At 42.7% G+C, this 12,309-nt stretch overlaps 1 protein-coding gene across 4 annotated transcripts in view; it reads right to left on the bottom strand.

The window, feature by feature from the left end:
• EPS15L1 (epidermal growth factor receptor pathway substrate 15 like 1) overlaps window positions 1–11,565 on the bottom strand; it is an 85,175-nt gene extending 73,610 nt beyond the window's left edge. For all 4 annotated transcript variants that reach the window (XM_084614726.1, XM_084614727.1, XM_084614728.1 and 1 more), the window contains exon 1: window positions 11,516–11,565. In XM_084614726.1, the coding sequence (XP_084470852.1) occupies window positions 11,516–11,545 (30 nt within the window). In that variant the 5' untranslated portion in view covers window positions 11,546–11,565. The remainder of the gene's footprint in view (window positions 1–11,515) is intronic.
• Window positions 11,566–12,309: the final 744 nt, after the last annotated feature.

The raw sequence follows: 12,309 nt of genomic DNA, 5'->3' as shown, positions 1-12,309 counted from the left end.
TCCAAACTGACAACTCTCTTCACAATGTGTATGATAATCAAGGTGGGCCATTTCCTGCACAAATCCAGGTTCTCTCACTCCCTCACCCCCCTCCAAAAAACCCACACACAAACTCTCTCTCCTGCTGGTAATAGCTTATCCAAAGTGACCACTCTCCCTACAATGTGCATGATAATCAAGGTGGGCCATTTCCAGCACAAATCCAGGTTTTCTCACCTCCCCCACCCCCATACACACACAAACTCACTCTCCTGCTGGTAATAGCTTATCAAAAGTGATCATCAAGTTGGGCCATTTCCAGCACAAATCCAGGTTTTCTCACCCTCCACCCCCCCCCCCACACAAATTCACTCTCCTGCTGGTAATAGCCCATCCAAAGTGACCACTCTCTTCACAATGTGTATGATAATCAAGGTAGCCTATTTCCTCTTGTTTCTTCCTACCCCCTTCCCCGGCATTCTGGTTAAACTTGGATTTAAACTTGGAGAGTGGTCAGTTTGGATGACCTATTGCCAGCAGGAGAGTGAGTTTGTGTGTGTGTCCGTCCGTCCCGGGGGGGGGGGGATGTGAGAGCCTGGATTTGTGCTGGAAATGGCCCACCTTGATTACCATGCACATTGTAGGGAGAGTGGTCACTTTGGATGAGCTATTACCAGCAGGAGAGTGAGTTTGTGTGTGTATGGGAGTGGGGGGGGTGAGAAAACCTGGATTTGTGCAGGAAATGGCCCACCTTGATTATCGTACACATTGTGAAGAGAAAAGGAGGACTTGTGGCACCTTAGAGACTAACCAATTTATTAGAGCATAAGCTTTCGTGAGCTACAGCTCACTTCCTCAGATGCATATCGTGGAAACTGCAGCAGGCTTTATATATACACAGAGAATATGAAACAATACCTATTCCCACCCCACTGTCCTGCTGGTAATAGCTTATCTAAAGTGATTTCCAGCACAAATCCAGGTTTTCTCACCCTCCACCCCCGCACACAAATTCACTCTCCTGCTGGTGATAGCCCATCCAAAGTGACAACTCTTTACACAATGTGCATGACAATCAAGCTGGGCTATTTCCTGCATAAATCCAGGTTCTCACATCCCCCCACCCATACACACAGAAACTCACTCTCCTGCTGGTAATAGCTCATCCAAACTGACCACTCTTCAAGTTAAAATCCAAGTTAAACCAGAACATCTGGGGGGGGGGGGGGTAGGAAAAAACAAGAGGAAACAGGCTACCTTGCATAATGACTTAGCCACTCCAAGTCTCTATTTAAGCCTAAATTAATAGTATCCAATTTGCAAATGAATTCCAATTCAGCAGTTTCTCGCTGGAGTCTGGATTTGAAGTTTTTTTGTTTTAAGATAGCGACCTTCATGTCTGTGATCGCGTGACCAGAGAGATTGAAGTGTTCTCCGACTGGTTTATGAATGTTACAATTCTTGACATCTGATTTGTGTCCATTTATTTTTTTACGTAGAGACTGTCCAGTTTGACCAATGTACATGGCAGAGGGGCATTGCTGGCACATGATGGCATATATCACATTGGTGGATGTGCAGGTGAACGAGCCTCTGATAGTGTGGCTGATGTTATTAGGCCCTGTGATGGTGTCCCCTGAATAGATATGTGGGCACAGTTGGCAACGGGCTTTGTTGCAAGGATAAGTTCCTGGGTTAGTGGTTCTGTTGTGTGGTATGTGGTTGTTGGTGAGTATTTGCTTCAGGTTGCGGGGCTGTCTGTAGGCAAGGACTGGCCTGTCTCCCAAGATTTGTGAGAGTGTTGGGTCATCCTTTAGGATAGGTTGTAGATCCTTAATAATGCGTTGGAGGGGTTTTAGTTGGGGGCTGAAGGTGACGGCTAGTGGCGTTCTGTTATTTTCTTTGTTAGGCCTGTCCTGTAGTAGGTAACTTCTGGGAACTCTTCTGGCTCTATCAATCTGTTTCTTTACTTCTGCAGGTGGGTATTGTAGTTGTAAGAAAGCTTGACAGAGATCTTGTAGGTGTTTGTCTCTGTCTGAGGGGTTGGAGCAAATGCGGTTGTCATTATGCAAGGTAGCCTGTTTCCTCTTGTTTTTTCCTACCCCCCCCCCCCAGATGTTCTGGTTTAACTTGGATTTTAACTTGAAGAGTGGTCAGTTTGGATGAGCTATTACCAGCAGGAGAGTGAGTTTCTGTGTGTATGGGGGTGGGGGGATGTGAGAACCTGGATTTATGCAGGAAATAGCCCAGCTTGATTGTCATGCACATTGTGTAAAGAGTTGTCACTTTGGATGGGCTATCACCAGCAGGAGAGTGAATTTGTGTGGGGGGGTGGAGGGTGAGAAAACCTGGATTTGTGCTGGAAATCACTTTAGATAAGCTATTACCAGCAGGACAGTGGGGTGGGAATAGGTATTGTTTCATATTCTCTGTGTATATATAAAGCCTGCTGCAGTTTCCACGATATGCATCTGAGGAAGTGAGCTGTAGCTCACGAAAGCTTATGCTCTAATAAATTGGTTAGTCTCTAAGGTGCCACAAGTCCTCCTTTTCTTTTTGCGAATACAGACTAACACGGCTGCTACTCTGAAACCTGTCATTGTGAAGAGAGTTGTCACTTTGGATAGGCTATTACCAGCAGGAGAGTGAGTTTGTGTGTGGGGGGGTGGAGGGTGAGAAAACCTGGATTTGTGCTAGAAATGGCCCAACTTGATGATCACTTTAGATAAGCTATTACCAGCAGGACAGTGGGGTGGGAGGAGGTATTGTTTCATGGTCTCTGTGTGTATATAATGTCTTCTGCAGTTTCCACAGTATGCATCCGATGAAGTGAGCTGTAGCTCACGAAAGCTCATGCTCAAATAAATTGGTTAGTCTCGAAGGTGCCACAAGTACTCCTTTTCTTTTTGCGAATACAGACTAACACGGCTGTTACTCTGAAACCTGATCACTCTCGTTACAGTGTGTATGGTAACACCCATTGTTTCATGTTCTCTGTGTATGTAAATCTCCCCACTGTATTTTGCACTGAATGCATCCAATGAAGTGAGCTGTAGCTCACTTCAAGCTTATGCTAAAATAAATTTGTTAGTCTAAGGTACCACAAGTACTCCTTTTCTTTTTGCGGATACAGACTAACACGGTTGCTAATCTGAAAAGGAGTACTTGTGGCACCTTAGAGACTAACCAATTTATTAGAGCATAAGCTTTCGTGAGCTACAGCTCACTTCCTCAGATGCATATCGTGGAAACTGCAGCAGGCTTTATATATATACACAGAGAATATGAAACAATACCTACTCCCACCCCACTGTCCTGCTGGTAATAGCTTATCTAAAGTGATCATCAGGTGGGCCATTTCCAGCACAAATCCAGGTTTTCTCACCCTCCACCCCCCCACACAAATTCACTCTCCTGCTGGTGATAGCCCATCCAAAGTGACAACTCTTTACACAATGTGCATGACAATCAAGTTGGGCTATTTCCTGCACAAATCCAGGTTTTCTCACATCCCCCCCACCCCCATACACACACAAACTCACTCTCCTGCTGGTAATAGCTCATCCAAACTGACCACTCTTCAAGTTTAAATCCAAGTTAAACCAGAACATCTGGGGGGGGGGGGGTAGGAAAAAACAAGGGGAAATAGGCTACCTTGCATAATGACTTAGCCACTCCCAGTCTCTATTTAAGCCTAAATTAATAGTATCCAATTTGCAAATGAATTCCAATTCAGCAGTTTCTCGCTGGAGTCTGGATTTGAAGTTTTTTTGTTTTAAGATAGCGACCTTCATGTCTGTGATTGCGTGACCAGAGAGATTGAAGTGTTCTCCGACTGGTTTATGAATGTTATAATTCTTGACATCTGATTTGTGTCCATTTATTCTTTTACGTAGAGACTGTCCAGTTTGACCAATGTACATGGCAGAGGGGCATTGCTGGCACATGATGGCATATATCACATTGGTGGATGTGCAGGTGAACGAGCCTCTGATAGGTTTCAGAGTAACAGCCGTGTTAGTCTGTATTCGCAAAAAGAAAAGGAGTACTTGTGGCACCTTAGAGACTAACCAATTTATTAGAGCATAAGCTTTCGTGAGCTACAGTTATTAGGCCCTGTGATGGTGTCCCCTGAATAGATATGTGGGCACAATTGGCAACGGGCTTTGTTGCAAGGATAGGTTCCTGGGTTAGTGGTTCTGTTGTGTGGTATGTTACTCTGAAACCAATCTGAAAAGAGTAAGTGATAGCATTAATAAGTTGACATCCTCTTCATGGATCTTCACTAGTGGAGGATGAGACCCATTTTGCAAAGGGGTTTCCACAAAAATGTATGACTACAGAGGAACAGTGAGATTCAATCTTTGGCTCATTCCAAATTTTGGAGGGGACTGACCCTTCTGTTCCTGTTCCCCCACACCTAACACATTCTGTCACATCCCCTCCACCCTGTCCCTGTACTGTCTCTCTCCCACCAGCTTCTTGTCCTAGTCTCCTCACCTAGTCCGTTCCAGTCTCCACCTCTGAGGGTCTTCATGCTAGTCCATGTCTCCCCTCTGGGCTGTCCTAGTGAGTCTTCCCTCCCCAGGCTCATTGCCCAGCCAGTGTCTGTCCAGCTCAGCTCCCAGATCTCCTCCCCTTAGGTCACAATCCTAAATCTTTCCCTTGCCAGACTCTTTGTCCCAATCTGCTCCCTCTGCCACACCTGCCCCTCCTCCGTAGGTCTGGCTTATTCTCTCTCTATTCTAACCAAACTGTTTCCTCCTCAATGCTGCCTGAGTGCCTGTTCCCCAGAGGGAACATTGAGAGAACAAGAGTGAGTCTCCATAGTCTCAGTTCTGGTGGTCTGTGACATAGTGACTTGCAACAATTGGCAGGAAAGTCCTGCTCAGCCCATGTAGTCCTGGGTTGGCACAAGCCTGGTACAGACAGAATATTCAAAGAATCTAGAGGCCAATCTCTACTGCGCATATGCAAACTTAGATTCCCCCCCCCCCCAGAGTCTTATAAGATGGCTAAACTTGGGCTTTTATTTTTCCCCATGGGAATAGCAAAGGGTTCATCCCTGACACAAAGGCAACCCCTTGCCAAAATTTCAAGCTCCTGGAGGCACACTAGCACTACAGCTTCTCAAGAAAACAGTAAGGTTGTGCAGTTTTTTGTTTTATAATCATGGGCAAAATGACATTTTTCCCCCACCCTCTACATTTCCTCAGAAATGGCTGAACCATTTTTGTTGAAAATTTCTTAAAATATGCAGGCTGAGGCAGATACTTGACATGGGAAATTCTAAGCCAAATATTTAAAAATTGGCAAAGATATAGGCAATTGAAAACAGGGTCTTATATGGGGAAATGTCAGGTAACCTGAAGTATAGGCGGAGCTGGAAGCACTGCCTGTAATTATGCACATAGGTGTGCGCACACATCTTGTGTCTTAACAGAATCAGAAGCAAGTGCTTGATGTGCAATTAGGAAGGGAAGAATTCTGGCTTTCCAACAGTATACAGTTCCCATTCTGAGTTATGATTGGTGCACAGCTGAATATTGCTCATCCTTCACTTTGACCATTTTTGGAGGTGTCTGTGCATATTTGTGGAAAGATGGAAATGGTCTGTATCAATTTTTCTTTGGCAAACTAACAGAAATCTATGGGGAGATGAAATAGTTGGCAGAGTGCTGGTGAGGTAAGAAATACATAATTAAATTTGTCAAAGGGTATCACCACCACTTTCTGTTTTGATATAGCATTGAGATTTGATTTTATATGCATGCTTTTAGGCACTGATCCTGTGAACACTCATGTACATGCTTAACTTTAAACACCAGAAAGCCCTACTGATTTAAAATTAATGCAACTATTCACGTGCTTAAAACTAAGCACATGCTGTTTTGCAGAACTGGAACCTTAGACTGTATAAAACAGAAGGTACAATGTAACAAACCTTCATTTACTGGGAACATTACTGATATATTATAAGCATCTCACATTTTTGCATTCTATATAAACAACAAAAATAATTCAGCTCATTTGAGTCAACATTTAAATGTTGACAATCACTTATGTCTAGTCTTATTCTGGATGTCTCCATGTAAGGATACTTAAATTTTATTACATTCCCCACTCCCCATTCTTTTGTATTCCATTTTGGTGGGTTTTTACTTAATGACTTGCCAGAATATTTTGAAGTAAATGTAAAAATTCAAGGTGGTTCTTTCATTTCCTCTACAATTATATGTATTCCCTTAAATAAAATTGTAATGCATTGACAGTTCTGTATAGGCAAAACATCTTTTCCAAGGAAACGAAACAACACTGTTAACTAATTAATTAGAAAATGTATTAATGTTGAAAGAACTACATCCTGTCCATAGTAAGAAGACTTATTATTTCAGTAACATATACAAATTGCATTAAAAGAGAATACCAAAAGAACTTGGAACAACAATCTCCCAAACATCAAAGGAGACATGTGCAACTAACCATATAAAAGCAGGATTTCTAGTATGGTAAATATCTGAGACTTGCCATATGGGGTACATTTTATGAATCCACTTTAAAACTGTTTTACCTACTTTATTACATGAGTCTTTAGCAAGTACTATATCTACCAAGTTCTAAGAAAGAAAAGTTCCCCTCTGAAGTCTAAGATATCACAAATGGTAGCTTGATATGAAAGGCCAGAGTCTAATCAGATTTAAATTGTAAACATCCATACAGATCAAACTTCTAGTATGGTATTTACACACTAGTGGGTTTTCTTTTAGATGTTTGCAAAAAGAAAAGGAGTACTTGTGGCACCTTAGAGACTAACCAATTTATTTGAGCATAAGCTTTCGTGAGCTACAGCTCACTTCATCGGATGCATACCGTGGAAACTGCAGCAGACTTTATATATACACAGAGAATATGAAACAATACCTCCTCCCACCCCACTGTGTATTGTTTCATATTCTCTGTGTATATATAAAGTCTGCTGCAGTTTCCACGGTATGCATCCGAAGAAGTGAGCTGTAGCTCACGAAAGCTTATGCTCAAATAAATTGGTTAGTCTCTAAGGTGCCACAAGTACTCCTTTTCTTTTTGCGAATACAGACTAACACGGCTGTTACTCTGAAACCTTTTAGATGTTTGTCAGCCATATTGTTGATCAGATCAGAAATGCTTTATCACAATTAGGGTGATTAGGGTAGAATTTTTTCCCTATAAAGTTTAAGCAAAATCATGAAAGCAAAGTGCCTCCACAAGGACAGTCCTTTGCTTCCTTTGTATATTTTTGTTTAGAATTAATTAATAGACGGAATGCTTGCCATCTTTCACTTAAAAATTCTGTCTTATCCATCTGGGGTATGTGTGACCACAGCCTTGTTGCAACCACAGCCAACTTTGGAATTCTTTCTTTGCTAGCAACTTAGCAAGAATACAAATTAGCAACAGTGACAAACATATTTGGGGCCAATCAGGGTTCTGATCTGTACCCAAAAAAGGGCTAGAAAGCAACACACTCTCCCATAATAAGGCACTTGATAAATTGTGTTGTACAACCAATTATGTTTCCACAATGTTTTGTCACACTCTGAGGAATTATGTCAACCGTTTTCTCCTTAAAAAGACCCACGTTATTTCTTCAGAGCTCTAAAATGTGTCTAAAGTAATTATTCTGAGCATGCTGATTGATACCTACTGTTTGAAGACTTAAGTCCACTGGAGTTTCACTCTGCTATTCTTAAAAGCAGTGCAAAATATGGTTTCTTTTAACTTATTACTCATGGCCAGTACATGGAACACTTGAGTTTGTATGGCACAGTAAGTTGTGAAAACAATATCAAACAACTATTTTGCAAAAGTCTGACTTCTGAACAGATTCATCAAGGTAACTAGTCCTGTTTCTCCCACAATGATCGTTACACACAACTTGTCAGACTTCAAGAGCAAGAGTTACTTGACTTTATATCAGAAACCCAATTCAGCAAGTTGCTTGAGCTTTTAAAGCTTTATGCAAGAGAACATGGATTTCAGGGGTGAAATTTAAAAGTGAAATGGAAACATTTTAGAAAATATTAAAAGCTATGTGAAGCCAGAGAGGATTATGTTGCAAAGACCGCATGGATCTATGTATCCAAGTAAAGTCCCACAAACTGCAAGAGAAGATAGAACCCTGAGCATGGGACTTGGGGGGAGGGAAGACTTAATAACTATCAAGTGGAAACATTTTATTAGTTATTTGGGTTCTGGAGCTCCCAGTTAACTGTAAACCTTCTTGCTGACAAATACCAGGAATGTGTAATGCCATTAGTAATATCTAGTGCCTTCCTCACTTGAAATCTAGATCAGATTTGCCTATAAATATTCAAATACACTTGGAAGATTAATGACAGTTGTCATCCTAAATACATGACTGATCTAATGCAAGTGGTGAAGACAGGGTTTCACTTTAAAGACATTGGGTAGATTTATCCCTTCCTAGGAAATCACTTAGGTAATGTATGCAAAGTGCTTTGCAGACAGAAAGGACTATGTAAGCACCAAATATTGCTGCCATGATTAAGAATTTAGGTAAGCATATAATGGCAAGTGGCTATTACAGACCATCAAATCAACAAGAGGAGCTGGATGAGGCATTTATAAAACCAATCTCCAAAGCACAAGACCAGGAAGTAATGGGAGCCTTTAATTACGCAGACATCTGTTAGAAAAGTAATGCAGTTGTTGGAATGTGTTGGACACATTATTGTTCCAGAGGAGGTGGAGGGGACAATTCTTTTAGACTTGAATCTGACCAACATAGAGAAACTGGTAGCAAATCTGAAGGTGAAAGGCAATTTGGGTGAAAGTGATCATGAAATAAACTTCAGGATTATAAGGAAAGGAAGGAGTGAGCAGTGGAATAAGGTCATGGGACTTAAACTCCACCCCACTTTAACAAACTCAGAGAACTGGTAGGTAAGGCCCATGGCGGGGGAGAGAATTCAGGATGGCTGGCAATTTCTCAAGGAGAAAATATTAAAGGCATAACTGCAAATTATTCTGAGGCAAAGGAAAGCTGGGAAGACTAGTGAGAGGCCAATACGGGTCTCAGGAGCTCTTTATGTAGGATTCCTTTTTGAGTGTCAAGTCATTAAAGTGGAAACATAGACAACTTGCTAAGGAGGAGTACAAAGGAATAGTACAAGCATGTATGAACAAAATGAGTTACCTGTAGCAAGGGACATAAAAGGCAGTCAGAGGGTTATTTAAATAGGAGCAAGAGATGAATAAAAGCATAGGTTCTCTATTTTGCAGGGAAGGAGAGCTAAAAGTTAAAACTGATATCAAAGCTAAGGTGTTTAACGCCTATCTTGCCTTTATCTGTACTAAAAGCTAAGGGGGACCAAATACTCAGCACAATTAATATTAACAATAAGGGGGAAGGAAATGCAAGCCAAAATAGAGAAACAGGTTAAAGAATATTTAGATGTGAGATGTAATCAAGTCAGCAGGGCCCAATGAAATTCATCTTAGGGTACTTAAGCAACCAGCTGATACAACATTGGAACTGTTACCAGCTATCTTTGAGAACTCCAGGAAGATGGGTGAGACTCTGGAGTCTTAGTGGATCACAAAGAAGATGAATCAACTATGATGCAGTTTCCAAAAAGGATAACTATTCTTGGATGTATTTACAGGAGTGTCACGTAAGACCTGAGAGGCAACTGTCCCATTCTATTGGGCCTCAGTGGAGTACTGTGTCCAATTCTAGGTACTGCACCTTAGAGACATGAATGAAACTGAGTGAGTCCAGAGCAGAAAGCAACAACAATTATAAAAGGCTGAGAACCTGTCCTATGAGGAAAGGTGTAGAGGTTTAATGTTTTCTGGTTTCTTTTTTTAAAAAAAACTGGGCATGGTTAGCCTCTAGAAAGGGGTGGGGGGGAAAGGAAACTAAATGGGCTTTAAATATGTTAAGGGCTGTTAGAAAACAGTTGATCACCATCCTCTTCATATGCCCACCAGAAGTAGGGACAAAAGTAATGGACTTAATTTGCAGCAACAGATTATTTTTTTTTAGATATTAGGAAAACCTTTCTAACTATAAATGGAGTTAAGCTCTGGAATAGCCTTCTATGGGAGTTTGTGGCATTCCCATCGCTGGAAGTTTTTTAAAAACAGGTTGGACAAACATGTCAGGGATTGTCTAGGTTTACTTGATCCTGCCACAGCACAGGGGGTTGTACTTCTAGAGGTCCCTTCTGGCTATACATTTCTATGATAATAAGATTTAAAAATAAAATGTGTCCCATCTGTTAAACTATACCCTGTAACACAACCCTGCCTTTCACAAGGGCTCAGGGTCTTTTCTCTCCACTGCAGAATCCTGATTATCCCACTCCCCTCACTCACTCTTTGCTAATAAGGAGTGAGAAGAAATGAGCTTTTCAAGCATGTGTCATTAACTACCATACCGTAGAACCTCAGTTATGGAACACCTTAGGAATAGAGATTGCTGGTGGTTCTGAAACGGTTTCCACAGTATGCATCTGATGAAGTGAGCTGTAGCTCACGAAAACTTATGCTCAAATAAATTGGTTAGTCTCTAAGGTGCCACAAGTCCTCCTTTTCTTTTTGCGAATACAGACTAACATGGCTGTTACTCTGAAACCTGAAATGTTAGTAACTCTGAACAAAACATTAGGGTGGTTCTTTCAGAAGTTTACAAGTGAACATTGATTTAATATATCTTTGAAGCTTTACTATGCAGAAGAAAAAAGCTACTTTCCCTTTATTTTTTAGTAGTTTACATTTAACCCAGTACTGGGGAGGTTTGTGTCTCTGCTACTGCCTGAGGGTGTATGTTGAGTTCCAAATGAAGCATGTGGTTGATTGTCAGCTCATAACTCAGACGTTCTACTGTACTTATGACCCCCACGTTTCCATCACAACAGGATACAAGCACCTTTCAAGATTTAAAAAAAACAAAAACAAACCCCAAACTTCTCACAACATCCCTGTGCGCTAGGCACTGCTAGCTCCATTTTACAATGGGGGAAACTAACCCCCAGAGAAATGAACTGACTTAAGCAAGGTTACACCAGGAGTCTACAGCAGAGCTGAATCAAAGTGTCCCGAGGCCTCGTCTCATGCCTTCACCACACGCTTAGGCTGCCCCTTCCCCTACCGTGGTTCAATACCAGGCCCTATTGCTTGGGGGGAGGAACAACAACGATCTGCATCCCAACGAGGCAGCGAGCATCCTCCCTCTCTGAGATTCCACCTCAGAGCCTGCTGCTGGGCAAGGGGCTCAAAGACCCCCCAGCGACCGGCTGCCTCCCCAAAGGCTCATCCCTGCCCCGGCTGCGGAGGGGAGCTGGGGGCCTGCCCTGCTCCGAGCACTGACCCGCCGGCGCCGGATGGGGCCCAGCTTCCCCCCCCGCCATAAGCCGGTTTAACTCGCCAGCTGCAGGCCGCCGCCTAGAGGCCTGTCCCCCTGGCCCGGGTTTTCCCCTGGCGGGGTCCGACCACCATGAGTGGGGCGTCTGGCCCGGGCCAGGCCGGTTACCTGCTGGCTGTGGGGAATGAGCGCCGCCATCTTCCTCCCACTGACTGACTGCGGCGGGGCGGGGGGAAGGCGGAGCGAGCGCCGCCGAGGGGAGGGGGAAGGGAGCAGCAGGCACCGCAGGGCACTGGCCGGGCCTGTTCTTGCTTCAGCAGGGGGGCTGAGGGCACGTGTGGCTGGACTCACTGTGCGGGTGAGGGGACTAGGAGGTCCCGCTACGATGCTGTGCAACTTCGTAACAATGAGACCGTAGCTGCTTTTAACTGAGGGTGTCAAAACATTTTACAGAATCCCCCTTTGTACAGACCATTGGGGAAACAGGCTTGCCCAAGGTCAGTTGCAGAGCCAAGCGTAACAGGCAGGAATCGTGATTTCCAGTCTCCACTTTCAGTCCCCAGAGAATGTATTTACTTCATGGAATATACTACGACAGAGTTAAGCTTAACTAAATAAACAGGTGTTTGTTCTAACAGTAAATTGGCATGCTTGTTAAAATATATTTCCACTGATAACATGAAATTCACACCCAAGGCACTTTTCAAAAATATGTTAGGGTAGGTTAAGCCTCCTTACACTTCTAAATTTTAGCTTAATCAGGTTCTACTAATCACATAAAACTGTGGCATTAGTAACTGTTTGTTCATATATTGACTGATGATTTTTTTAATTCAAGGGTTTTTATGTACTAGAGATTCCTCTCTGTCAGCTCTTTCTTCTCCAGTCACTTTTAAACACCTTAAACCTTTAAAAGGCAATGTAGTCTAATGTACAGAACAGGTGACTGGGTGTTATGACTC

This window comes from Lepidochelys olivacea (assembly GCF_965140295.1).
Source record: "Lepidochelys olivacea isolate rLepOli2 genome assembly, chromosome: 25".
In the NCBI taxonomy this organism is placed as follows: Eukaryota; Metazoa; Chordata; order Testudines; family Cheloniidae; genus Lepidochelys; species Lepidochelys olivacea.
The sequence above is the reverse complement of the archived record's forward strand: the minus strand, read 5'-3'. Positions and strand labels throughout refer to the sequence as shown.